This window comes from Thermobia domestica, chromosome 3, assembly GCF_964235325.1.
Source record: "Thermobia domestica chromosome 3, izTheDome1.hap1.1, whole genome shotgun sequence".
Classification (NCBI taxonomy): Eukaryota; Metazoa; Arthropoda; class Insecta; order Zygentoma; family Lepismatidae; genus Thermobia; species Thermobia domestica.
The window spans coordinates 24,455,071-24,481,951 of record NC_137456.1 but is presented as its reverse complement, the minus strand read 5'-3'; the positions used below and the strand labels follow the sequence as shown (position 1 = coordinate 24,481,951).

At 37.7% G+C, this 26,881-nt stretch overlaps 1 protein-coding gene across 4 annotated transcripts in view; it reads left to right on the top strand.

Annotated features, from left to right (window-relative positions):
* The window catches only part of Tmf (TATA element modulatory factor), an 88,330-nt gene that overhangs the window by 26,515 nt on the left and 34,934 nt on the right, over positions 1-26,881 (top strand). For all 4 annotated transcript variants that reach the window (XM_081750550.1, XM_081750553.1, XM_081750552.1 and 1 more), the window contains 7 exons: positions 4,541-4,623; positions 8,374-8,477; positions 11,345-11,492; positions 15,474-15,667; positions 19,444-19,656; positions 21,607-21,813; positions 25,489-25,688. In XM_081750550.1, the coding sequence (XP_081606676.1) occupies positions 4,541-4,623; positions 8,374-8,477; positions 11,345-11,492; positions 15,474-15,667; positions 19,444-19,656; positions 21,607-21,813; positions 25,489-25,688 (1,149 nt within the window). The remainder of the gene's footprint in view (positions 1-4,540; positions 4,624-8,373; positions 8,478-11,344; positions 11,493-15,473; positions 15,668-19,443; positions 19,657-21,606; positions 21,814-25,488; positions 25,689-26,881) is intronic.

Sequence of the window (26,881 nt, the reverse complement as noted above, 5' to 3'; positions counted from 1 at the left end):
ATACAGATGGCAATATTTAGTGCGAATTTTTGTTACCTACGTTGTCTTATAGGAGTAATTACAAGTGACATACTAAAATTGCTGATAGCTTAGTTCAAAAATTACGGAGAGATTGTTATACTTTTTGATTTAAAAAAAATAATGCCACATTTATCAGCGCTTAATACGTTTAATACAAATATATCTTAATAAAGTTACTAATTTAATTATTGCTTTATTTGGAACATCAAATCGAAATTACCAGGGCCGATTAAAGCTGATCCTGTAATCCAGCTCTCTTAAAGGTGTAATGGTGTAGTGGCGAACAGTTCTCTTTAAGATTTGATCTTGTATGATGTTCTGAGCACTACACTCACTAACTGCATCATATCTAGTTGTGATCATAAACCACATTTCTAGACCCTGTTCTTCATAATCTCGGTATAGCATACTGATGCACATTATAAAAACTCAAAATTTGATACGACGTAACGTTGAGAACCACCAGGAAAAATAAATTGTGTGTAATACAGTAAAATATCAGTATAATGGAATTTTGGGAACAACATAATTTTGAACTTTATGTATCTCGTTTATGTATCATGGCGTGTGTGTCGTCTTACTAGTGTCACATTGAAAAGTTTGCTAATAGTATACTTCATACCAGTTTCATCCTAATAGATGGCGTACTTGTCGTACGTCAATTTTTAAAATTATAAAAAAAAAATCTCGAAAACTACGCATGTGTTTTTGCACTCACTCATATCATTTTGCTCATCTCAATGATATATATGCCTCGCCATTGGACAATTTTTTCTCTATTGCATGCTAATAATATAATAGAATTTAATGAAATAATGCTCATTGGCTCCTTTCAAATCACTATCATGTATGAAAAATGGCTATAGTACCATTCGAATAATTAAATTACAGTAATAAGAAAACTATTTATATTATGAAACAGAATTAATTTCAATTACATTTAAAATATACAGGGTGGTAGGTAACTCCACCGACAAACCTTGGGAGGTGATTCCTTATATGAAATGAAAGAAAAAAAGTTCTGATAAACATAGGTCGAAAAACGTCTCCTTTCAGAGTTATGAACCGCCGAAAATTCGAAAAATCATGTTTCGAAACGCCCTGCCTTAGAAACTATAGGACCTATTCCAAGCGGTTTAAAGAATTACACAGGAACTAGTATGCGATCTATCTAAATATTCATGTTTTAACATCCTCCGTTATCGGCGAAACGAACGCGCCATTAGTACTTAAAGGAGTATTCCTATACCTCAACTTCCTTTTTACAGTTCGTTTCGCCGATAACGGACCACGGTAGAACATGGATATTTAGATAGAGCGCATACTAGTTCCTTTGTAATTTTTTAAACCGCTTGGGATCGGTCCTGTAGTTTCTAAGACAGAGCGTTTCCAAACGTGAATTTTCGAATTTTCGGCGGCTCATAACTCTGAAAGGAGACGTTTTTCGTCCCATGTTTATTAGAACTTTTTTCTTTCATTTCATATAAGGAATCACCTCCCAAAGTTTGTCGGTGGAGTTATCTACCACCCTGTATATATTAATAAAAGGAGGAAAAAACCGATTTGAAACTTTTTTTTTTTTTTTTTTTACACACACACACTCACACCAGATAATCTGTAGGTGCGAATTCAACAACACTCAAAGAGAGAAAAAGTGAATGGCTGGACCGAGACCGAAAAGGTATTCTTAATATATGGACACTAGTAAGGATTGTCCAAGCACAGCAGCTACCCTGTAGGTATAAGCCATATTGTCTGAGTGGAGAGCACTGACTGCAGGAGTGAGACAGTGTGTGGCTGTTCTGGGAAGCAGACTGGATGGCGTAGTGGTTAAGGCATCAGCACGGTATGCCGGAGATCCCAGGTTCGAGTCCCGGTCCATTTCATTTACTTTTTCACCCTTTGTGTGTTACATTTAAAAATAGTAAAAGGTAAATATAGACAAAAACATGAAGTTTTCATTCGTTATACTGAAAGTTTGAAATTCGGTATACGGACAAAATCTCGCGGCCGAAACATCGCCGCCCAAAATCTCGCCGGCCAAAACCTCGCGGGACAAAATCTCGCCGGGCCAAAACCTCGCGTGGCCAAAACCTCGCCGCCCAAAACCTCGCGGGACAAAATCTCGCCGGGCCAAAACCTCGCGTGGCCAAAACCTCGCCGGACAAAATCTCGCCGGGCCAAAACCTCGCGTGGCCAAAACCTCGCCGCCCAAAACCTCGCGTGGCCAAAACCTCGCCGCCCAAAACCTCGCGGGACAAAATCTCGCCGGGCCAAAACCTCGCCGCCCAAAATCTCGCCGTGCCAAAACCTCGCCGCGAATGAAACTTTTCTTTAAAATTTACCCAATGTGTTTCCTAATATGCAATTCCACATTACAAATAATAATAATAATAATAATAATAATAATAATAATAATAATAATAATAATAACATACAAAACATCGTGTGCATGGGCTTTCTCGGGTTATTTCCGTTTCCTCCCACTTTCTTTATTCGATCATTTCCTTCATCCTGGTCATCTACGTCTTCTTTAACCTATAGGACATAATCAAGGGACGTCGTAAAAACTCATATATTGTTTCATATTTTCATAAATATTATTCGATTTTTGTTAAAATTTTAAGTTTTTGGATGTTCCAAAGTTCACGCAACTAACCTCGTTAGTTGTCATTACTTTCCTTATGCAGACTTTCTTTCTCTATAATCAGTTTAAAAACATCCTGTCGCCCTACCTTCACATTGAAATCCTCTAATACAGAAATAGAATTTTCATATGGTATCGCGGGACTTGGTCAAATACCCGTGATACTTCTTCTGAAACAGCGTCTTTTATACCGTCATCCTTATCATTTGTTGGAACATTTACATTTTGGTCAGGCGAGATTTTGGGTATGGCGATATTTTGGGGCGCGAGGTTTTGGCCCGGCGAGATTTTGGCCCGCGAGGTTTTGGGTGGCGAGGTTTTGGCCAGGCGAGGTTTTGGCCCCGCGAGATTTTGGCCCGCGACGTTTTGGGCGGCGAGGTTTTGGCCAGGCGGGGTTTTGGCCCGGCGAGATTTTGTCCCGCGAGGTTTTGGGCGGCGAGGTTTTGGCCAGGCGAGGTTTCGGCCTGGCGAGATTTTGGGCCGCGAGGTTTTGGGAGGCGGGGTTTTGGCCAGGCGAGGTTTTGGTCCGCGAGGTTGTCGCCGCGAGGTTCTGGCCGCGAGGTTTTGTACCCAAACCTTGAAATTCATTCGACTGTAATGTTTTAACACATATTAAATAAGGTAAAAGGAAAGGACCTGAAAACAATTTAACAGTTCTGAGCATTTCCTAATACTGGGATTCGTTACACCGATATTTTACTGTATGTAGCATTTAATTTGTGAAACCTGTAGGAAAATACCCTTGGGTAGATCAAGAAAGAAAGAAAAGAAAAAAAAAAAAGTGGAAAGGTAATGTATTGTCCGTTTCAAAACATAAGAGCATTGTCTAACACCACCACCAAAAGGAGCAACCCAACCCTTGTCAGCACGGTTGTTGGTGGTTATTGCCAGACGTCCGATGTCATTACATAGAAGAAGAAAATAAAAGAAAGGAAAAACAAGTAAGAAATAAAGACATAATGTTATTACTCTTTGTGATAAATTAAATAAAAGACATCTGGAGAAAATGGGACGTTTGGCAACTTCTTTTCTTCTTTCTAACGGAGGGTCGCTTGTTGTTTTCTTAGATTTATGGCCTGTTGACAAGGGACAAAGCCGTTGAGTTTCCGTGGATTTCCAAGAATTTTGGTTCTCTTGTTCTGAAACCGTCTATAAAAGTAGTGCTTGCGAAGTGAGTTATAGCAATCCAGAATGGATGTAATGATCTATAAGCTTTTGTTTGAGCACCGATGAACTTTTTTTTTGTTTGTTTTTTGTTTTTTAAACCATCCAGTTAGTGAAAATTCTTAGAATTTTCGATATTTATTTAACATTATCATTAGGTTAATTAATCAGGAGCTTTTGGGTCATTTCAAGTGTTCTTTTACATAGTCAACGCACTGGATTACGCAAACCAGATAGATCTGACGATACGAGGAAAATGCTGTTTGTTAACATATGCTAAGGTGCTTTTTGTCGTCTGTATAATGAATATTACCATAGATTTAGACTGGATAATATTTTGTCGGTTCTTTTCGTTATTATGCACTTGGAGTTTGTTCATCATACATTGAACCTTCAATAAAGATAAGCTTTTATAACGCTAATAAACATTTTAAAAGATTATCCTTGGGTGTTCTTAGTACATGTTAAATTAACAGCATTGTAACAGGTCTTTAAACTACACTGAATGCTGCAAAGCGTTCATTTTCCTTTATATACTTAATTACGTGGTTCTGTTCGTTATTTTTCTTTTTCCTGTGAATTGAAGTCCTTAATGGCTCAAATAAGTATAGTAAAGTAATATTAAACGTATGGAAGGATCGGAGTATGTTTATCTTCTTAGCAATTTCCAGACTTTTAATATAGAGTGTTGTTCTGCATATGATATAGGTCACCAAAGAGAATTGTCAGAAGCATCAAGCGGGGGATCAGATGATGTCCAGTCATCATCCGAAGTGGACAAACTGTTAAAGGTAAGCTTATACATATTATAATGTAAACCACTTGAAAAACAATCTTATCAATACACTCGAAAAGATACTTTTCCGAAATTATATATTGTTCTGGAAATCTTACTAAATGTCGGATTTTCGCTCACAACTATGATCATTGTCAAGATGTAGGGAAAAAAAGTGAGATACGTTATATTAGCGTAATTATTTAATTCTCATAATCCTATCCTTACTAAAACCTTTCCTTAGCTCTCTTGAAAATGCTGACAGCTGTCAGCGAAAATTCGACGTTTTAATATGATTTTTTCAACAATGTGTGATAATGCACAAGAGCTAGGTGAGTGGAATGAGACCTGATAGTAGCGTATTTGTTTGGAGTTGATACTAAGAAAAGATACATCAGGCAAATGGAAGAATGCTGACATGGTTTCGGTATTAGAGTGAAGAAATTAGTGGGCCCTAGCTCGTCATCTTTTGGGCTTGGAAATAATTTATATGGGGGAAGAAATTTAATTGTAGGAAGAGATATTTTAGATCTAAAGTTCTGAAGTTTAGTAATTTGTTTACCGACTTTGTTACTTCTGCTTTATATTTACGAGGTCAGTCTAGGAAGAAATCGTGCTTTGAATAAATATGATCAATGAAACTGCCCTTGATTTTGTGCTTTCCAGCGCCGCATAGTGGGATTCTTTCCAACCATTTTAACGGTATTGATATCACCCTGTCTCGTATCATTCTGAGACTGATAGCGTTTGAGTGAAGTTGTGTTACAAACATAAAAATTACGTGCATTAGATTTTGTCCCAAATTAGTCAAGACATTTACAGAAACTTTGAAAATGTTTCAGGAAATGTACGGGAAATAAAATATGAGCCGCACCTAGTGTTACGAGTAGTTTAAGCGTTTCAAAGGAGAAAAGCATCTATCGAGGACGACAAAAAACATGGACGCTCATCAGCATTGTGTGGTGATGTTCACGTTCACAAGGTGGCGATGTTATACGGAAAAATCATCGTTTGATCGTTCATGAAATAGCTAAGGAAGTAGAAATAAGTAAATCGTGCTGTCGTGTGATCTTAGTTGAAAAACTGAACATGCGTCGTGTTGCTGCAAAATTCATTTCATGGTTTCTAACCAATAAACAAAGAGAAACACACGTGGAAATCTGTGAAGATCTTTTGAATCGTGCACACAAAGACGATAGCTTCTTACAAAACATCATTACAGGCGACGAGAATTGGGTTGATGGTTATGACGTTGAAACGAGGCTACAGTAGTTCTAATAGATAGGAAACTTTTTACTAAGACCCAAAAGAGCACATCAAAATCACTCAAACATTGGAAAAAATTAAATGAAATCTTTAAGTTTTACGTCCCACGTTTATGCCGGTTAGGCTAAAGGAGACAGTGATGATGAGAAATGAGTGAAATGGTGGAATGAAGAAAGTGGGAGGAAACGGGAGAACCTCGAGAAAGCCCACAAGCACGGTGTTTGTCCACCACAAAATCCACATGACGCAAGCTGGGATCGAACAAGGGACCCAAGCAGCGGAGGTGAACCCTCTACCACTGAGCCACCGCGCCTTCTCTCAAACATTGAAGTGGTGCTTCTTGTTTTCTTTGGTTTTTGTGTTGTTTGTTAGGAATATGTCTCACGTTGTCAACCATCGACAAAGATATTATTTAGAAGTGATAAGGCGTTTGAAGGAGGCTGTGAGGAAGAAGAGACCGAAAACTTGGAAAATGGATGCTGCATCATGACAATGGAATGTACACTCCTCATTAGGGAGGTTTCTGCGAAAAACAATACAATTGTTATGCCCTATCCACCCTACTCGCATGATTCATGCAAGTTCAAATCCACGCTGAGAGATTGCCGTTTTCAATTCATAGAAAAGATAAAAAATATCCGTTACCAGATCTCCAGGCTATTACGGGCTGGGAACGATATATTAATAGTGGAGGTAACTATTTTGAAGAAGATAAATTGGAATAACTTCCAAAAAGGAAAAGTACATTAACATTTAGAAAGTTCGGTTTATTTCTGGATAGACCTCGTATTTATTGTAAAGTAAGTAAAATGAGCATCGAAACTAAAACAGGGTATGTCAACCAATTTGAAAAGAAAGAAAAACGAGCTTTTGAGGTTGGAAGACACGTTTGAAATTTTGATTACTTTTATCCATAACTAAACTCACTCACTCACTCTATGGCTTATGGAACCAGGAGGTTCAATGCCACGTTCACCAAAGCTCTCCAGTAACTTCTATCCTTAGACAATTGGATCCAGTTTCTACTTTGTATTCCTATCTCTGCGAGATCCATCTTAATATTGTCCTCCCATCTGCGCTTAGGTCTACCTAATGGTCATTTTCCGATTGGCCTTCCAGTCAAGACTTTGAAAGCGTTTCTACTTTCTTCCATCCTAGCTACATGACCTGCCCACCTAAGCCTCCTAGACTTGACGACCCTAACAATGTTGAGTAAACCGTATAAATTATGTAGTTCCTCGTTATGAAGTTTCCGCCATTCCCCATTCCCGTTCCTCTTGGGTCCGAATATTCGTCTCAGTATCTTGTTCTCAAATACTTTCAGCCTATGTTCTTCCCTCAGTGTAAGCGACCATGTTTTTCAAGCATACAAAACAACAGGCATGATTATTGATTTATATATTTTAAGCTTCAAATTCCTCGACAGAATTCGCGACGACAAGAGATTTTGAACTGAATAATAACACGAATTCCCTACTTTTAGTCGACATTTAATTTTTTTGTGAATATGATTTTCGTCTGTTAGTATTGATCTTAGATAATTAAAAGTATCCACTTTATCCATTGTATCAAAAATTAAGTTTTCTGCTTAACTTTCTTCTTTCTTTTTTAAACCCTGGATCAGGCACGTAGCGTATGACATGCGCCACACGTTCTTATTTTTAAAAAATATCTTTCATTTAGGCGCTCGCCGTCCAGGGTTAAAGTTACTGCAGAATTTTCTCAAATGTCTTCAGATAGAAAATATTGTGATTTATTGTTTTCTTGTATGAAATTCTATGACAATGTGCATTTTAGTCGTATTTAACCTTGGGCAGCACGGTAGCTTAATGGTAGAGCGGCTACCTCTGGTACGTGGGGTCACTGGGTAGATTCCCGACCAAGTTCGTGGTGGACAACATCGTGTCCGTGGGCTTTCTCGGGGTACTCCCGTTTCCTCCCACTTTCTCATTCTATCAGTTCTTCCCTCATCATCATGTCCCTTAGCTTAAAGGGCATAATCGTGGGACGTTAAACTGAAATGTTTTATTTTCATTTTCCATATTTTATTTTTCTGCATGTCTAATGGCTAGCGCGTGCTCCTTTGGCCCTGAGGTCAATTCACGGTGGGAGAGCATTAAAATTTGAACACTTTTCAGGGATTAGAATTCCACCTGAAACTGTAGGTCCACGTCTCATATAGTCTTAGTGCTGTAAAGGGACTGTAAATTTCAACAAACAATGACATAAACGATGGACCTATGCCAACATATACTATATACATTTTGAGTTGATAAAGTAACAATTTTGTTTGTATAATAGAAAGCATCGTTATTATTAACATATGTTGAATCTTATCTCATTACACTGATTAGAGAAAAAACGGGAAAACTTCAAAGTCTTAAAGTAAATATTTAGTAGACAGTGATAACTATCTTTTAAAAATTCAGTATATTTTCTGTAATAAGATTGCGTTGTAGGTAAGAACAACTTAAGAATTTTCTGTTATGTTTCATTTCAGAAAATACAAGAAATGAACGAGATTTTAGAATCACGAGAAACGAAACTAATGGAACTAAGTCGAATAAATGTAGATTTACAGGAAAATAATGATGACTTGAAGGGGTAAGTAAACTCCGAAATATAATTCATTAATAATCACAACTGTTTCATGTTTTATTCACTTAAAGAACTAAAGTGACAAAGTGACACACAAGTTTACAAATATTCACTTGGGCTAATCATGATATATGCCTGTTATTTAGTAATTGTTCGTAGGAAATCCCATCTTCTTCAGCAGCGTTTTCTTAGAGTATCGAGAGCAAACGCATGGCATCCATCGATCTGATATAGATATCAAAACAAAAACATTTCTTCTAGTAAGAAAAATATATGCAAATATCAGTAAGAAAAATTGCATTCTCGTAAAAGTTCGAAACTACTGTGAATTTTTTCCTGATATCACTCAAAACTTTTTTGAATGGTGCTGATGTACTGTACTCTACGTATGAGTTAAGTGTACTGACCTTCTTAGATCTATTGTTACTGGAAGAATATATTTCCAGCCTACCTAAATTTGGGTGTTTGATAAATATCACTGTGTAGGCATTGTAATTGGTGTTTTCTGTAATATAACTAGTGAAAGTATGCTAATGAAGTATATCGTGTGAGAAATGAAAGAATGGAGTAGTAGGCGTTCTTTAAATGCGACATTTTGCTATTCGGCACATTCTGTAATCCAACTGATCCAGCTGGTTTTTGTGGAGTCGAGTGTTTGTTGACCTTGACCGCCAGGTCACGCCACTGGTCTTTCCGCCATTTTAGATCGCACAGTGTTTAACGTAATCGACATTTTTAATTTCAGTACAGTGTTTCTTGCTTTCTAGCGGGTTACATATCGCGTTTGCATAACATTACAACTACGTGCGTACATACTGTGTAAAATATTCTCGGAAGCGCAGCATGAGTTCTTCAAGTGCTAATAAAACTAATAACCGTAAGCATGTGACTCACTTTACATTAAAAAGTAAAGATAATTTTCTTTACTTCTTGGTATATAGTGAAAACAGAAACTTCGTAACGCGTGATTTCAAAATTGGTTCGTCGACAATTTATGGTATAAAAAATGACGAAATATTTTGTGTACTAAAGTACTTATGCCGTCCATACAGGTTCTGAATGTTCGTAAACACTTAAAATGCACATTTTAATCGTTTACATTTTTATCTAGAATGATTTCCCTTTTATTTCAGTTAAAACAGTATTGACGTTCGAAAATACGGCACTGCTGTAGTCCCGAACGTGCCGGATTAAAGATCGCCTATTGTATTTATGCCAAGACAAAAGCAGTAGAAAGTCTATTGAATGCATCACGTTATTCAAAAGTACAAGATTAATACTGTTTGTAATCTCAACATGAGAACCGTGTAGTACATTGTACCGTTCATAAAAGTTTTGAGGAATATCAAGAAACGTTTCAGGATGGTTCTGTGAAACTTGAGAGTGTAACTTCTGTTACTGATAATATCGAGGTATTTGTATATATTTTATTACTAGAAGAAATGTTTTTGTTTTGATACTTCTATACCACAATGATGAATGCCATATGATGTGGTGACCCTGGTGCTTTAAGAAAACGATGCTAAGGAAGGTACGAGTTTTACTAAATAACAGACGCATACCATGATCAATCCAAGTTTCATGTTTGTTGTAGTTGATTTTAAGATTTTTTTCTAATATAGAAACGTCGAAGTGATTTATACTGAAACTTGTGACAATGGATTTATATATCTATATTTGTATCTATCTATGTATACAAATATATATACACTGACCAGCCAAAACATTGCCTTCCACTACTTTTTGAACGAAGTCGTTGGACTGGCGTAAAAGACACGGGGCAGAGCAGAACAACTTACCAGATTGTGATAGGGATCAATCAGTGTGATGTTTGTGCGTAGAGTAGGGAAGGCCGGGGATATATCAGAGTTTGATGGCCAGATGGCTGGGAACGAGAACACAGCGACTTGTCGGATGTTCACGAGCTGCAGTGGTTAAGTGTTTTCCAAAGGTAGGAAATTGACGGACAAACGAGCACCAAACCACAATATAAGTATGAAACAGACACACCTTATTAAAGATGTCGATGCACAAACTGTGGTACAATTAACGGCAGACATTAACAGTGGGTCAAGTACGAGTGTGTCTGTACACCCTACAATGTTAGATATGGACCTCGCCAGCCGACGTCTCACACGTATACCAATAATAGTTGCACGACATCATCGATAACGACTGGAATTGGCACGTGCAAACCGTCACTGAACTGCAGAGCAATGACACAGTGTTATCTGATAAGATGGATAACGATATGCCTTCATCACATCGATGGCCGGGTCAGAATCATGTGTCTTTTAGGGGCAACATCTGCTCGACGTGCATAGTGGGATAATGACAGACCAGTGGTGGTTCCATCCGTGGGACCGGTAGTGAGCATGGAGAGCACTATGACAACTCCTAGCTATCGACAGGTCATTGCTAATCACGTACACCTATTCGTGGTGGTAGGACTGCCATATTTCCAGGTGGAAATTATATCTTTCAGCAGAACAACGGTAATTGTCACAAGGTCAACATTGTGTCGTTCGAGAAACACAGTGATGAAGTTAAATTCCTGCATTTGTTCCCCAAACTACCCGATCTTAACCCAGTTGAACGTCTTTTGGATGTCAGTGAACATCAGATCCAAGCTCATCGCTCTTCTCCGAGGAATTTACAAGAATTAAGTGATAGGATATGAGTAGATGTGGTGCACTATGCCTCCAGCCACCTACTAAGGTTTCATTGCTTCCATGCCAAATCATTCGGCGAGTGAAAGGTGAACATTCCAGATATTAGTTCAATAGTCATATGTTCTGGGTAGTCAGTGTTTATATGTATGTGTGGTGTTATTGTTTGTTCCCTTAATAAGTAGAATTTTTCGTTCTTTGCAGCCAGTTAGAAGTAGCCTTACAAACGCAAGCAGCGGAACTGCATGATGTAAATAAAATAACAGATGAATATACTCAGAGATTATCTTCGCTGGAACGTAAATTCCAGCAAGCCATAAGGGATAAAGAACTACTACAGAAGCAGCTAGAGGTAAAGAATTAGAGGCTCTGTACTATAAATGGTAAAATATTATAAATTTAGTATTATTTTAAATAACAGTCGCGTACAGTGATTGGTAAGTCATAGTGTTTTTAAATAAATGGTGCGGTTTCAAAAAAATAATAAAATCTACTTATTACCTTATATATTACCTTATATTACCTTACAGCATAAGTAGTGGCAGCTGTCAAAGTTTCTGAATTAATCGCAGTTCTCACGACACACATCTACACGGTAATCAAATTCTTCCCATACTCGGTGTAGATCGTTCGCCGTGATGGTCTGCAGTGCATGCGTTATCCGATCACAAACTTCCTCAAGAGACACGGACATTGGCGGTCCATAAACTCTGTCTTTAACAAATCTCGAAAGAAAGAAATCAGATGGTACTAAAATCTGGCGGCGAACCGGGTGAAGAACACAATTAAGAAGCTCTCGTACATTCATGTGAAAACTAGCTGAACCTGCGCTCTCTACACAGCGCATCATTCGCATATGAGCATAAATCTCCTTCTCATTCCTCACAACATCTGTACATGTCCCTTTACAGACACAAGTGAAAGACGTATTGGTTAAAAAGAAGCCAAGGGGTGTCATAAAGGGGAGACATTTTTCGATTATTTTTTTTCAATATCTCGCACCGTTTGCAAGATTTGAGCCTACTTCCGGTTGGAGTTTTTAATTCATGTATGACCAGTGTTTTCTTTCATGCAGTATGTAATAAGCAAATACATTACATACACAATTAATTATAATGTCAGTTATATATGGTGTTCATTGGGCAAAACACTCCAAAAATAAAGGTTCATCTTAGACTGGAGAAATGGTTATCCTTCCTTTTCCATTATTATTTGGCCATGAAACAAACACCTGAGACATATACAACCCCTGTATACAACAATGTGGTGTTGGAATGTATAATGCGTAGGATGTGATGCTTTATTTTTTTATTTTTATTTTTTTTTTTATTTAATTTCAACACTTCCAATGTACCCCTAAAAATGTAATAAAGAAATAGTGGCCAAATGTCAAAGCACTGCCAAGTCAATCGGTTTTGTGGACGTCTGTGAACATTTTCGGAACCTACCGGGGACACAGTTTGCGATAACCTAAGTAGTCGGTAACAATATCATGCAAAACAGTTCTCAAACCTTGAGAAAACACATCTGAAAGCATTGTCATTGTGCACCGTCTATTCTCACGAAGTTTCTCATCCACTTTCCTCACCAACTCATCAGTCACAAAAGAAGACCATTCACTTTGTGGTTCGTCGTGGACATTTGTCCGCCCTTCATTGAACTGCCTCACCCAGTTTCATATTTGGTCTAGGAATTAATTCGTGCGGGTGGACAAGAGATGGCGCAACGAACGGAGCGTCCCATAGTTCCGTGTATCCACACATGTGTTGCAAACCCCTGTCATCGCCTATCGTTCGTAGTATAGGGCAGTGGATTAAAGCGTCAACAACACCAGTTTGTAGTTAAGTGAACATGGCGCAATTTGTGCCTGATAAAGTGTTTTTGCGGGGTGTCCTGCTGCATTACTTTAACATGCAGAAAAGTGCGACTGAAAGTCATCGTATTTTGGTGGAAGTGTATGGTGACCATGCTCTAGCTGAGCGAACGTGTCAGAAGTGGTTTGCACGGTTTAGAAGTGGTGATTTCGGCTTGGCAGACCAAGAGCGAGCTGGACAGCCAAAAAAAATTCAAGACGAAGAATTGACAGCATTGCTCGAGCAGGATTCGTGTCAAACGCAGGAACAACTTGCAGCAGCATTAGGCGTTGATCAAACAACAGTCTCCAAACGCTTGAAAGCCATGGGAATGATTCAAAAGATGTCACATTGGGTTCCACATGAATTGAAAGACAGAGACGTTGAAAGACGAAAAACCATTTGCGAATTGCTGCTTCAACGACAGAGCAGAAAGGGGTTTCTGCATCGAATTATTACGGGTGATGAGAAGTGGATCCATTACGAGAACCCTAAACGAAAAAAGGCCTGGGTCAAACCAGGTGAACCAGGTCCATCACAACCAAAACGAGATATTCACTGTGCAAAGGTTATGCTGTGCATATGGTGGGATATGAAAGGTGTGGTGTACTATGAGCTGCTGCAACCGGGTGAAACTATGAATGGAGAACGTTATCGACGACAATTAATGCGTTTGAAGCAAGCTCTGGCCAGAACACGACCAGAATGGGAGAACAGACATGATAAACTTATTGTTCAACATGATAACGCTCGCCCACATGTCGCAAAACCGGTCAAAACCTATTTAGAAAATGTCGGATGGGAAGTTTTACCCCACCGCCGTATTCACCAGACGTTGCTCCTTCGGACTACTACTTGTTCGATTGCATGAACAACGATTTGATTGGACAGCGGTTTACTTCTTCAGAAGATATCGAAACATGGGTCTCTGACTGGATCGCTTCCAAGGATGAGGACTTCTTTCGCCACGGAATCCGTACATTGCCTGACAGATGGGCGAAAGTGGTGGCTAGCGATGGACAATATTTTTCTTAAGGTATTTATGTATTTTGTGTTTGTACTACAGCTTCAATGTGTGCGTACCAAGCGCACGAATTAATTCCTAGACCATATACCATACCGTCACTCGTTCCATTTTCACCGTAAGTCAGTACAATTTGACGAAAATTTTGGCCGGCTTTAACATTCCTTGCATTCAAAAACCGGATGACAGAACCGATCTCGTAGTCGGCGGATTCAGCAATTGTTCTTAACATTGTAAACAACCACAGGACACAGTACATTCACGACAGTTCAACTGTACTGGCGTCAGCGAAGAGGCAATGAACCAGTGAAACGAGTGTGCATGCGCTGAACGTGACACTAGTGCTGCGGTGGCGTTCACACGAAACGGTGCGTACTTCACATGAAACGGACACTGGCGGTTTGTTTTTTTGAGAAAGGTTTGGACAAGTTGTCACCTGGTCTGACAAGTATGAAACTATGACGAAAAATAGGTTAAGGTGTGTTCTTTAATCTAAAAATAAATTTAGCTTGAACAAACTTGTTTTAATTTTTTTTTTAAACGGTACTTATTTTCTGGAAACGTCTCGTAGAAAAGGAATATTTTTCTTTCTTTCTTTCTTCTAACTTTTTAAAAGCAATTAATAATGAAAAAGAAGTGATGAAATGCAAATCTCAAACAGTATCAATAGAAAGGCATGACAATAACTGTCAATTCATGTAATTTTATTTTGTGCGTTAAAGGACCATCTTTTGAAAGTATTAATATTCGACTCACTGTTATTTCAACAAGATTAGCAAAGAGCAAGAGATTAACAACGAGTTCTAAGTGTGAGGCTTAATTTTTCTGTTCTTTTACCTACATAACGGGAATAAAATCAGCTGCGTTTTTGGTAACTCAAATATGAAGAGTCTTACATTGTTTTACTAAGTAAGATATTTGAGTTATTCGTTATGTATCCTGTTTATCTATTAGCAGTTATATTTTAGAGGGAACACTGTAATCTAGTGGTTACAGCGTTGGACTCAGGCCCACAAAAAGGGCAGTTAAGCCAAGTGGCTTGGTTTGGTTTAATTACATTTTAGGCATTTGTGTGAGTTCAAATATTTAAGTCCTTTGTCAACAGCAAGGTTATAGAGGAAGAGACGTACAGTTTAAAATGGGACTTGAACCAATGCATTGCGTTAGTTATTTTCCCACCGGGAATCGAATTTGGGACCTCGTGTACGAAAGGCATATATCCTAACTACTAGACCAACGATGAGCACTACATACGTACTGTATGTTCAAATGGCAATGATATAAATTTGTTCAGCTCTTGTAAGCAAATGTTAAGTAACTTAAGTCGAAGTCACAACAACTTTATTTCCTTCTTGAATCTTGAGTTATTAAGTCTCAAACAGTGACATAAGATAAAGAATGTAAAAAATGTAAGAGTTGTTTCTGATTTTTTCTTTTTCTTTTTTATTAATTTCAGCAAGCAAAATTAGAAGCTGCTTCACGATTGTCTCAAAGTGAGTTGGAGTCGTTGGTTTCAGAAAAAGATGAAATAATAAAAGAACTACGAGAAGAAGGGGAGAAGCTATCAAAGCAGCAGCTACAACATTCGAATATTATTAAGAAGCTACGAGCCAAAGAAAAAGAGAACGAAAATACTATGAAACACCAAAAGTAAGTCTCAATCATAATACTTGAACTTAATTTACATGGTCGTCAAGATTAGGAGAATTGAATATGAGAGATACCAAATGTCTGTGGTATCATAATACTTTTGTGCTATCTTATGTTGTGCTTAGAATGTTCAGTTTTATAACTAACTACCTAACTCTATGGCCTACGGAACCCGGAGATTCAATGCCGCGTTCATAAAGGCTGTCTAGTGACTTCTGCTCTTAGGCAACTAGATCCAATTTCTACTTTGTATTTCTATTTCGGCGAGATTCATTGTAATATTGTCCTCCCATCTGTGCTACGTAATGGTCGTTTTCCGATTGGATTTCCAGTTAAACTTCCTACTTTCTTCCATTCGGGCTACATGACCTGCCCACTTGAGCCTCCTTGGGACGCGGTGGCTCAGTGGTAGAGCGTTCACCTCCGGTGCTTGGGGTTCCTGGTTCGATCCCAGCTCGCGCCGTGTGGACTTTGTGGTGGACAAACACCGTGCTCGTGGGTTTTCTCGGGGTTCTCCCGTTTCCTCCCACTTTCTTCATTCCACCATTTCATTCATCTCTCATCATCACCGTCTCCTTTAGCCTAACCGGCATAACCGTGGGACGTAAAACTTAAAGATTTCATTTCCACTTGAGCCTCCTAGACTTAATGACCCTACCAATGTTTGGTAAACCGTATAAATTATGTACTTCTTCATTATGAAGTTTCCACTATTTCCCATTCCCTTTCTTCGTGGGTCCGAATATTCGTCTCAGGATCTTATTCTCAGATACTTTCAGTCCAAGTTCCTCTCTCAGAGTAAGCAATTGTTTCCTAACCACACAGCATAGCAGGTATGATTATCGTTTTAATATTTTAAGCTTCAAATTCGTCGACAGAATTCGCGACAACAAAAGATTTTGACTGAAAACTAACACGAATTCCCTGCTTTTAGTCGACATTTAATTTCTTCGTGAATATGGTTTTGATCTATTTAATATTGATGCTAGATATTTGAAATGAAATGAAATGAAATGAAAAATTTTTGAGTTTTACGTCCCACGGCTATGCCGGTTAGGCTAAAGGAGACGGTGATGATGAGGAATGAATGAAATGGTGGAATGAAGAAAGTGGGAGGAAACGGGAGAACCCCGAGAAAACCCACGCACACGGTGTTTCTCCACCACAAAGTTCACTTGGCGGGGGCTGGGATCGAACCCAGGACCCCAAGCACTAGAGGTGAACGCTCTACCACTGAGCCACCGCGGCCCTCTGCTAGATATTTGAAGATATCCCCTTTGTTGAAAGTATTATTTGATATTTTAACGCATACATAATTTACAGACGATCCTGACGAACTTCCATGTATTTAGTTTTCTCTGTATTTACTTCTAAACCCATGTCCGTGCAAGCGTTTAAAAACACCTTTGCATTTCTTCCTATTGTTCTCCTATTATCTTCTGTTATATTTACATTATTAGCAAACGCCGTAACCTGATAAAAAACATTCAGTTCTAGGTCCTGGTTGATATCTTTGATTTTCCTTATAGCGTACTCCAGAACAAAGTTGAATAATAATAGTTAACATAAAACTTGCCTCGAAGTGGGCGGATTCGAGTTGTGTAATATTACTTGAGAGAAATAATCTTGCTAGAGATACATACATTATTTCTCTTCATTAGTTATTTTTTTAATTGTGTAGAAACACTTACTAAGTTGGTCATCTGTGGAATTTTGCTAACTGCTTAATTTGGTCAAATATGTGTGGAACCGTGAGTTTGCAAGTTGAGACGATACTCCGTACACCCCTTTAAGTTGGCTTCAGGGTTTACTACGATAGATAAGTTACGATTAAAGACCGACAATTGTGGCAAAATCCCGTATTTAGCCATTTTTGTAAGAAACCGTAGATAAATGCTATTTATTGTGGTCATATTTGTCATTTTATGGTTACTTCCTAAGTTTTATACTGCTTTCTGCCGAAAATATAAATTACATTCCTCGCCTTTCTCTGAAATGCAACTCACCTGTGGGGTATGCAATTTAACTCTCTTCAACGCAGGAGGTGAATCACTGTTGACGAACCAAATACCTGGAAGGCACGATTGATGTTGCTACGAATTCCAAGCTTGTGACGTGCTTCAAATATGATCCAGTGATATCGGTAGATTTGAACGTTAGTATTTAGGCCTCAGCCGCATCTCAACCGACAGACTATATAACTTGTGTTAAAGAAAACCCTTATGATATCGTGCAATCAGAAGTGAACTATGTGTTGTGTGGTATGTTTGCTTTATCAAATACCATGGTAGGGTTTACTTTTTTTTTCTCAGTATTCATCAACGGGTTTTCTTCTCTGCAGTTTTATACTTATGATACTTCTGTATTCCTACGATTTGTAATTTTAGTTCTCTTTCTAAGTTTTGATGTGTTATAATTATTGATACATTCAAAGTCGTACCTATTAGACTTAACTGTGCTATGCATAAGTGTCGAAAGTCTTATAAAACCGCTTTATCCGTCCGTCTGTCTGTCGACAGGTATCAGAGCAAAACAGTAAGAGATATCGAGGAGCGGTTTTCTGCAATTGATTCAGTGTGCCAACAACAAGTTCCATCTTGATAACGCTCTGTTCAAACCGAAATTCAAATGCCTAATTTGAACCGAAACTCGGTTCAAATTAGGCATTTTCGGTTTCAACGTTTATCGCCATAGAACGAAAACGATAATAGATAGTGAGAAGCTGTTTTGTGCAAACAATTCAGCGCCTCAAGGCAATACACCATGACCATCAACAACACTCTACCCAAACCGGAAGTAGTTCAATTTTACTGTTAGGCCTCCAGAGGAAAAATAGAAAGAGATATCGAGATGCGCTTTTTTGCAATTATTTCAGCGTCCCAAGAATAAGTTCGATCTCTTCCGTTAACTTTCGGTTCAGATCGGAAGTGGTTCAAATCAACCATGTCCTGTTTCAACATTTATCGCCAAAGAACAAAAATGGTAACAGATAGAAACAAACGATTTTCTGCAGTCGATTTAGGATCTCAAGAAAACATACCATCATAAGTCGCAACACTTTACCGGAACCGGAAGTTGTTGAAATTTACTACTACTTCCGGTTTTAATACTAATTTGATGTATTAGTATTAAAACGGTGAGAGATATCGATATACGGTTTATTACAGTCGATTCAACTTCCCAAAAATAGGTTTTACCCTCTCCATTAACCCTCAATGCAAACCGCAAATGTTCGAACATTTATTGAACATCAAAGAGGTAGCATTTTTAAGAGATATATATAGAAGCAGTTCGTTGCAATCGATTCAACATCCCAAGAGTAAGTTCTACCTTCTCCCGTAACTATGCAGACTGGAAGTCGTTCGAATTAACCATTTCCGGTTTCAGCATTTATCGCAATAGGACTAAAATGTGGGATAGCGAATAGATCTAATAGCTTTTTGATATGGATTCAGCGTAATATTCTTGAAACCATCGTTTACTCTACTTCATGGTTTTTGTAAACAATACCTATTAAGTCAAAATTGTAAAAAATTGATTTTATGTTTCATTATTTTAAAAGTTGTAAAAATACAATGAATTAATTAGGACGATTTATTGGCATACCTGTAACGAATTTGTTCTTTTTTTTTGCTATATGGAGATCAATTTATCTTTTAAAAGTACAGTAAACATACAGATCATTTTCGGTAATACGGTAAAAGTCATGATTTAATGCTGAAAATTGTTGTGTAATTCATATCCTATTTATTATGTAATACTATTGTATTTTGCAGAGAACAGTTAGACGAACTAAATCAAGAAGTAGAAAGGCTAAAAAAGTCTCTAACAGCGAAGGATGAAGTTGAACGAACACAAATTGAAGCAGTACATCAGCTAACTGCACGGACCAAACGCCAAGAAAAAGAGATTACAAGTCTTCGAAAACAGTTGGACGATTCCACAGACAAAATTGATGAATTGAAATCTTCCCTAGAGAAAACGAGATTGTACGTCGTATTTTATATCTGTTTATCTTTTTTTTTTTTTTTTTTTCTTTCTTTCAATGGTTGTATTTTTAAGTGAAGACAAAAGCGTAGGTATAGGATAATTCATTTTTAAAATTTGGGCGTTTTATAAAGTTATATGGTAGGTGAAAGAAACAACCAATCTTTTGTCATACCAGTTTCTCTGTAGGTGCGAATTAGATGTAGTGTGAGTATCTAAGCACAAATCTCAAGAGTGGAAAAATATTTGGTTGATCAGAGAGTGACAAGGGAGTATTTAACGCATCAACACGGTAAACTGGAGACTTGGTTTCTGTTCTTTATGTAGTCGTGCATTCTTTTTACTCTGAATATATTTGAATTCATACTTGTAGACGCATTTGTATCAGGAAAGATTAGTTGAAGGGTAAAGGAAAAAAGCAAGGAATGTCCATGTGTGTGCTTTATCGGGTGCTTTGTCGTATATGTTGGTGACTCTTGGTACTATTTGACTGTACATGCTATGCATACGTAGATGTAGAACTGTCCATGTAAAAAGGAGCAAAAAATTAACCCTATTCTTTTTACGCGGTTTTCAATATTAAAACGCCGTTTTCTCGAAATTGCAGTTTTGTGACATTCCTTCATTTTTCCCCTTATCCTTCAGTTATTTCTTCCAATATCAATTCAACCGTGAGAGCTGTTCTGTGACATGAACACTTGGTTGTCCAAACGTAATAGGGTTTGTGGTAAAATCTGTGTGGGTGGGTGGCTAGGAACGGAAAAGCGTATGATAGTCAGGAAGCGAACTGGTAGCATGCGTAATGGTTGTTGCATCGGCAAGGTAAGCCGGAAATCCGAGTTAGTTTCTCGGTCCACTCATGTATATTTTTTTTTCACTCGTTGAGTATCAATAAATTTTTAAAATTGTTTTTAATGAATTTGAAATGAAAAATTAAATCATTCAGTCCCACATTTATTATGCTCTTTAGGCTAAGGAAGATGGATAATTAAGGGAAGTGAATGATGATGGAAGAATTGGTAGAATGAGAAGGTGGGAGGAAACGAGTACCCCCAGAAAATCCACAGACACGATGTTGTGTACCACAAACTTGGCTGGGGACCGAACCAGGGACCCCACGTGCCAGAGGTAAATGCTCTACCAGTCAGCCACCGTTCCCCGCTAGTGAGTTTGAAATAACTTATAATTATTTGTAATTTATTTCAACAATTGAAATTTGGCTTTTCAATACTTTATTTTTATGTGAAAGCACGGTGGCTCAGTAGTAGAACGTTCACCTGTGGCGCGTGGGGTCCCTGGTTCGATCACAGCTCGCGCCATGTAGGCATTGTAGTGGACAAACACCGTGTTCGTGGGTTTTCTCGTTGTTCTCTCGCTTTATTCATTCCACCACCTTCATTCATTTATCATCAACACCGTCTGCTTTAGCCAAGGTAGCATTATCGTGGGACGTAAAACTGAAAGATTTTATTTCATTTTTTTCTTTTTTGTCTCACCGGAGTTTAAAAAAATGAAATGAAATTTTTGAGTTTTACGTCCCACGCTTATGCCGGTTAGGCTAAAGGAGACGGTGATGATGAGTAATGAATAAAATGGTGGAATGAAGAAAGTGGGAGGAAACGGGAGAACCCCGAGAAAACCCACGCACACGGTGTTTGTCCACCACAAAGTTCACTTGGCGGGAGCTGGGATCGAACCCGGGACCCCATGCACCAGAGGTGAACGCTCTACCACTGAGCCACCGCGGCCCTCACCGGAGTTTAAGTTCAACGGTGTAGAGTCACTGTTTGCTCCAGTCACTGGGCTTGAATTGAAGCATTCTCTTATATTCTTTGTTTGTGGTCTTACAATTTTTACGTTATTGTTTTTGTTGCTATAATTATTATTTAGCATAATTATTCCTCACATACTTTTTATTACTATTATATTTATTATTATTTTTTTCCTCGCAGAGATCTAACCGAAGCGCGAAAGGAGAATTTAGCCAAAGACCGTGAAGTGAAGGAGAAGGCTTTGAGTGCTGAAGTAGCAGCTAAACAAGAGGTTCAATCAGCTTTAGAATATTTGAAACAGTCAGCAGCAGAGGAGAGAGAACAGTTGCTTGGGCAAATAGATAACTTGCGAATGGCGTTAAGGAAGGCAGAAGAGGAGCATACTAGGTAAATAAGACAGTTTAAGTTAAGATAATTTAAGTTCTTATTCAGAATTGAGAAATAAAATTCCACGTAACTAAACAGTTAGCATTGCTATTTTGTGGTGTGCTTGGCCTGCTAAGGTAGTGCTGAGAACTACTGTATTTGAATATAGTTCAGTTCCTCTGTTTGCCGATTTTCGAGGTACTGTACATTTAATTTAATGCAACTGACTTGTCTCTTCGCGAAGTGAATTTCAAAACTTCCAGACATTCGGTAGAAACACATCAGGGTTTCTACAGACTGGAAAGTCAGGGGAAAATTTGAAGTTTCGTCGAAAGATTTTATTTTGATAAATGGAGGACACTTATAAAAATGTCAGAATGAATCTTAAACGTAACTTCAAAATTATGTGCACAGAATGTCACTATGAACCATTGATCTATTATATAGAGTCTCTCAAAGGCTCACATCTTTTGTCATGATTAGGAACTGTGCCGAGTGATAAGTTTAAAGCATACTGTAAAATGTGTAAAAAGATTGTAAATTAAAGCAGTATAAAAATAACAAGTTTCGCAGTCTCATACCAAAGGACCAACCTGCTTGGAAATGTCAAGAGGTTAACTTCGTCAACATTTTTTCACAAATAAACAAAGTACTTCTGTTTCTATAAACTCAGAATATCAAGCAGGACTCATACCTTCTGTCTTCACCATCTACTAGAGAGACAGATATGAAGAAAACGGTGTGTATCGGTGTGGAGAAATGTGGTACAAGGAATCGGAATAGTTTTATTATGAAAAAATGAAATGTAAAAAGCCAAAATTATTTGAGCTCATCAGCTTGCAAGTAAAAGAGTGTCATTCAGGTTCGTACAACAACTTAAATTCAGTGTTCAAGATGATGTTCGCCGTTAGCCAAATTTCTAAAGCATTCTATTGGAGAGGATAAGTTTCGTAGTCAATTGTTCATGAATTGGGACCATTTTTCTCAAGAGCCTGCTTGAAAACTTATAAGTTTCAGATCTGCTTCGATGAGGTTTTAAATAGTTATTCAGAAGCGGCAATCGGACAAGTTGTTATGCATTATGTAACCAATGTGTTCCTGACGAAAAGCTCTACAAGAACTGCTCAAATCTTGTAAAAGGACTAAACCAATTTCTGAAAAGAGTTTTCCTTTTGTCACTGACAAAATTGCTACAATTTCCATTTATGATCCAATCAGTATAAACTTCCTTTCTTGTCTCCAGGACCCATTACAACGCCACCGGAAAGGAAAACTTGATAAATCTCGGTACATGCGGCTTGCGTGCTACTCATGGTGCAATGAAACATAGTGTTGAATCGGTGGACTGGAATATATGTATCCTACGACGTCACCTGTACTGCCTGTTCAGTGACATGACATTCGTAGAGAAAGTTTACTGAGATCACAGGATGCACAGATGTCCTGAAAATGAGCAAGCGATACATTTATAAAGTGCAAACTGGCTTTCGGCAAGATGGTATCCATTGAATTCCAGCCCTTTCTGCATAGGTTTCAGATTTCAAGACCAATGGTCCCGTTTGTTATTGATACTGATTCGATTTATAAGATCTCGTGATTCGATGTGTGAAACCAGAACTGCTGAAATGTGCGGATACAAGGCTATCAAATTGTTGATGTGACAAAAGCAGAAAATATTATTGTGAGTAGTATCGACATAGAAATTGTTGCCAGATGTTTTCTCGGACATATAGGAGCAAAGAACTGGAATATTTACGTCAGTGTCGCTGTATCTTAATTTCCATGGTTGCCAAACTTCGAGAGAAAAGATTTTTAGAACTACAAACCATTTAAAGATCTTGTCTTTCCATTAAACCATTTGTCTTTCATTAAATCCTCAGGTAATTCAGCCTTCATTCGTGTAGGTCAAAAGAGGTTCTTTCTTCTTATAGACGAACTTAATACGTCTATCATCATAAATGATATATCTGCTGAGAACAAAACTTCAAGAAGTTTTGAGAGTTGTAACGAATTAGGACTTGACGCTGCTTACAGCAAGCTTGTGGGGGCTAGTAGAAATTGATCTGTTATTCTCCCGTGAAAATGCCACAGTCGAAAGAGGTTTTTCCGTCAATAAATCACTCCTAATGGAAAATATGCATAGAAAGACTTGTAGCACAAAAGCGTATTTATAACCAGGTACAAGAGGCAGAAGGCACTGAACACATGTAAATCACCAGAAGAATAATGCTTTATGTGAAAGGCTCCAGGAGGCGCTACGAAGAGTACTTCCGTCAACAGAAGGAAGAGATAAGTGAGTAGAACAAAAAGGAAGCTTAGAAGAAAATGTTGAATGCACAATTGAGAAACTTCCAGCAACAGAGGGTATGTCTGAAACATGAAACTGATCAATAGAAGCGAGGCATTGATATCGAACCGGATGAGATCAAGAATAAAAGGGTTTCTTTGAATTAAATTTCAGTAACTCCCTGTCAAGGAGGCAAAGGTCAGTATTTGATCACGATTTTCCGTTAATCCTGTTTTTAATTATAGTTTAATTAATTTTATATTAAATAAGTCACTGTTTTCCATTTCTATATGAAAAATATATCATTTATGAGAGATATATTAATTTGATTTTTAGACAGTTAACAGTTCTTTTCAAAAACGAAATGAAAATAGTGACTATATATGTGAAAACAAAAGCAAAGTCATTTTTTAAAAAATGCTAAAGAGAAATTATAAAATTTGTGAGGATAGTTCAGCTGTAGTGAAGGTGGAGGCTGATTTTGCAAGAATTTCATGTGGTCATGGAATTCTTATGTAGGTTCAGGGAAATATTATATCAGAACCTGTAGAAACCGTGGACATGTGTCTTCTTCGGTTGATAAAATTGTAAGGAAAGAAACATTCTTTTTATGCGGGATTTTTGAGTAAAGTAATTAAATGGAGTAAATTAATTTACTGTTGCTGATAATGAACATAGACTCTGTTCCTCTAAGAAAAATATCGGAGGACTAAACTTATATTTGGATAATAAAATGGTGTAACTAAATTGTAGACTATGCCAGAACTTTATCTACTCATATTTCTGATATAGGCTATCGCTGTTGTATAACATAACGCCTTGTTATATTGACGATCTTTGGAGTCTGTTCTAAGTGGATTTTCACGCCTATCTTATTTGAAATTGCATGCCACATTACGTTGTCAGAGTTCCTACCGACTTGAAAAAGTGAGGGAATCCAGCTTACTCGTTAAAAAAAAAAAGCATTGGATAAGTCAGGGAATTTCGCGAGAAACTGAAAAAACTGGAAGTTAGAGAATTTTAAATACAGATTTTTATTTCTGTTTGCCGTACCCTACTTTGGTAAGATATATTTTATAAAATAAACTAGTTTATTTTGCAAAACTTCTATACCTACACACAATATATATATATATGGACAGCTCAGAGAATTCGTGCTCTGCAAATAAGTGGGGGCAGTGATTGTGTCGGACGCCGAGGTTCGATCTCGACCATTACATGATGTAATACACGAAGATTCCGTTGAGCGTCTGCTACATTACAATATAGGTCTATCTGACTCATGTTTCATTCTATTAATAGTTTGCAATATAAAATGGTTTTACAGTTATATCTAAATGTATGCTAATATATTAATGAAAGAATGTCATTGTGCAACTGTATTCGTGAATGAGTTTTTCTTTCTGCAGTCGTGAAGAATCTTTGAGGCAGGAGGTGACTGATCTACTCCGACGATTAGAACGGGCAGAAGCAAGAAACGAAGAACTCTCTCAAAGTGCATCTGTTGCCACTCGCCCTCTTCTGCGTCAGATTGAATCACTCCAAATGGCGTCTTCTAATCAACAGGCAGCTTGGGAAAAAATGGAAAGAAGTTTGTCAGAAAAGTTAGGTAAGTATAGAATAAAATTACGGGAAAGGGCTCTAGGTTTACAACTCGGATAAAACTTTGAATACTGTTTCAGGCTATTCATAGTGGGCCTGCTCTTTCTTAACTTCGATGTTCCGTATGAACAAGAAAAGAAAAAAAAAAAAAATCATTATCATAATCTGTAAAGTCAAACAGGATAAAGTAAGAACTAGTCTACATAACTATTACTCGAGAGACTTTTACTTCGGTCTTTGATATCGGCTGTTCCGAGTAAGAATCACTTGGTTTTATTTATTTTTTTATTATTTTTTTATTTATTTTTTTTTAAGGTAGTCCAATATTTTATACATCCAAGCGAATGGTGTCAAGCTAGTGGTTAGCGTTCTTGTTTTTCAGTCGGGATTTCTCGGGCTTCGAAATGAAAATAAAATGAAATCTTTAAATTTTACCTCCCTCGGTTATGCCGTGTAGGCTAAAGGAGACGGTGATGATCAGAAACGAATGTAATGGAGAAAGTGGGAGAACCCCGAGAAAACCCACGCACATGGTGTTTGGCCACCACAAATTTCACATAGCGCAAGGTAGGATAGAACCAGGGACCCCATGCACCAGAAGTGAATACTACCATTGAGCCACTGCAGCCCCTTCTCAGGCTTCGAATCTGGTGGCTGGCCAAACTTAGTGTTGGTTTTTCCCTGTTTTACCAAGTGAATACCGTGATATAGGTAGTCTGTCCGACATAATTCCGCTCTCTTTGCATTGATGTTGTGTTACTGCGTTCGTTGTGTCCAGTGTAAATTAGTTTCGCAGTCAGTATTTGAAACTTGAGTAAAAAGTACAAAGTTGTATCTTCATTCTTTTAAAAATGTAATATTTATTCCTTAGGATATTTATTCGTTTGCGATATGCCACGTAAAAAAAAAAAAAAAAAAAGCATCCTCTGATGTAATTTATCAAGTTTGAAAGAATTGATCACCTGTAAAACTGTCTTAAAGAATTTTATTCCTGCTTACTGATTGGAAAGTACGTTCAGATCGTTTAATGTATTAAAATATTGACATTGGAGAATTCTTACGTTATCGGTTGGGTTTTTATATCGGATGTGTAAAATGTATTTTCTGTAGATAAATTTTATGTGCTCCATAAAGTACAGTTTCACAATAGATGTTTACAAAATTTGATTGTCGTTACTAATGGATCACATTATCACCATC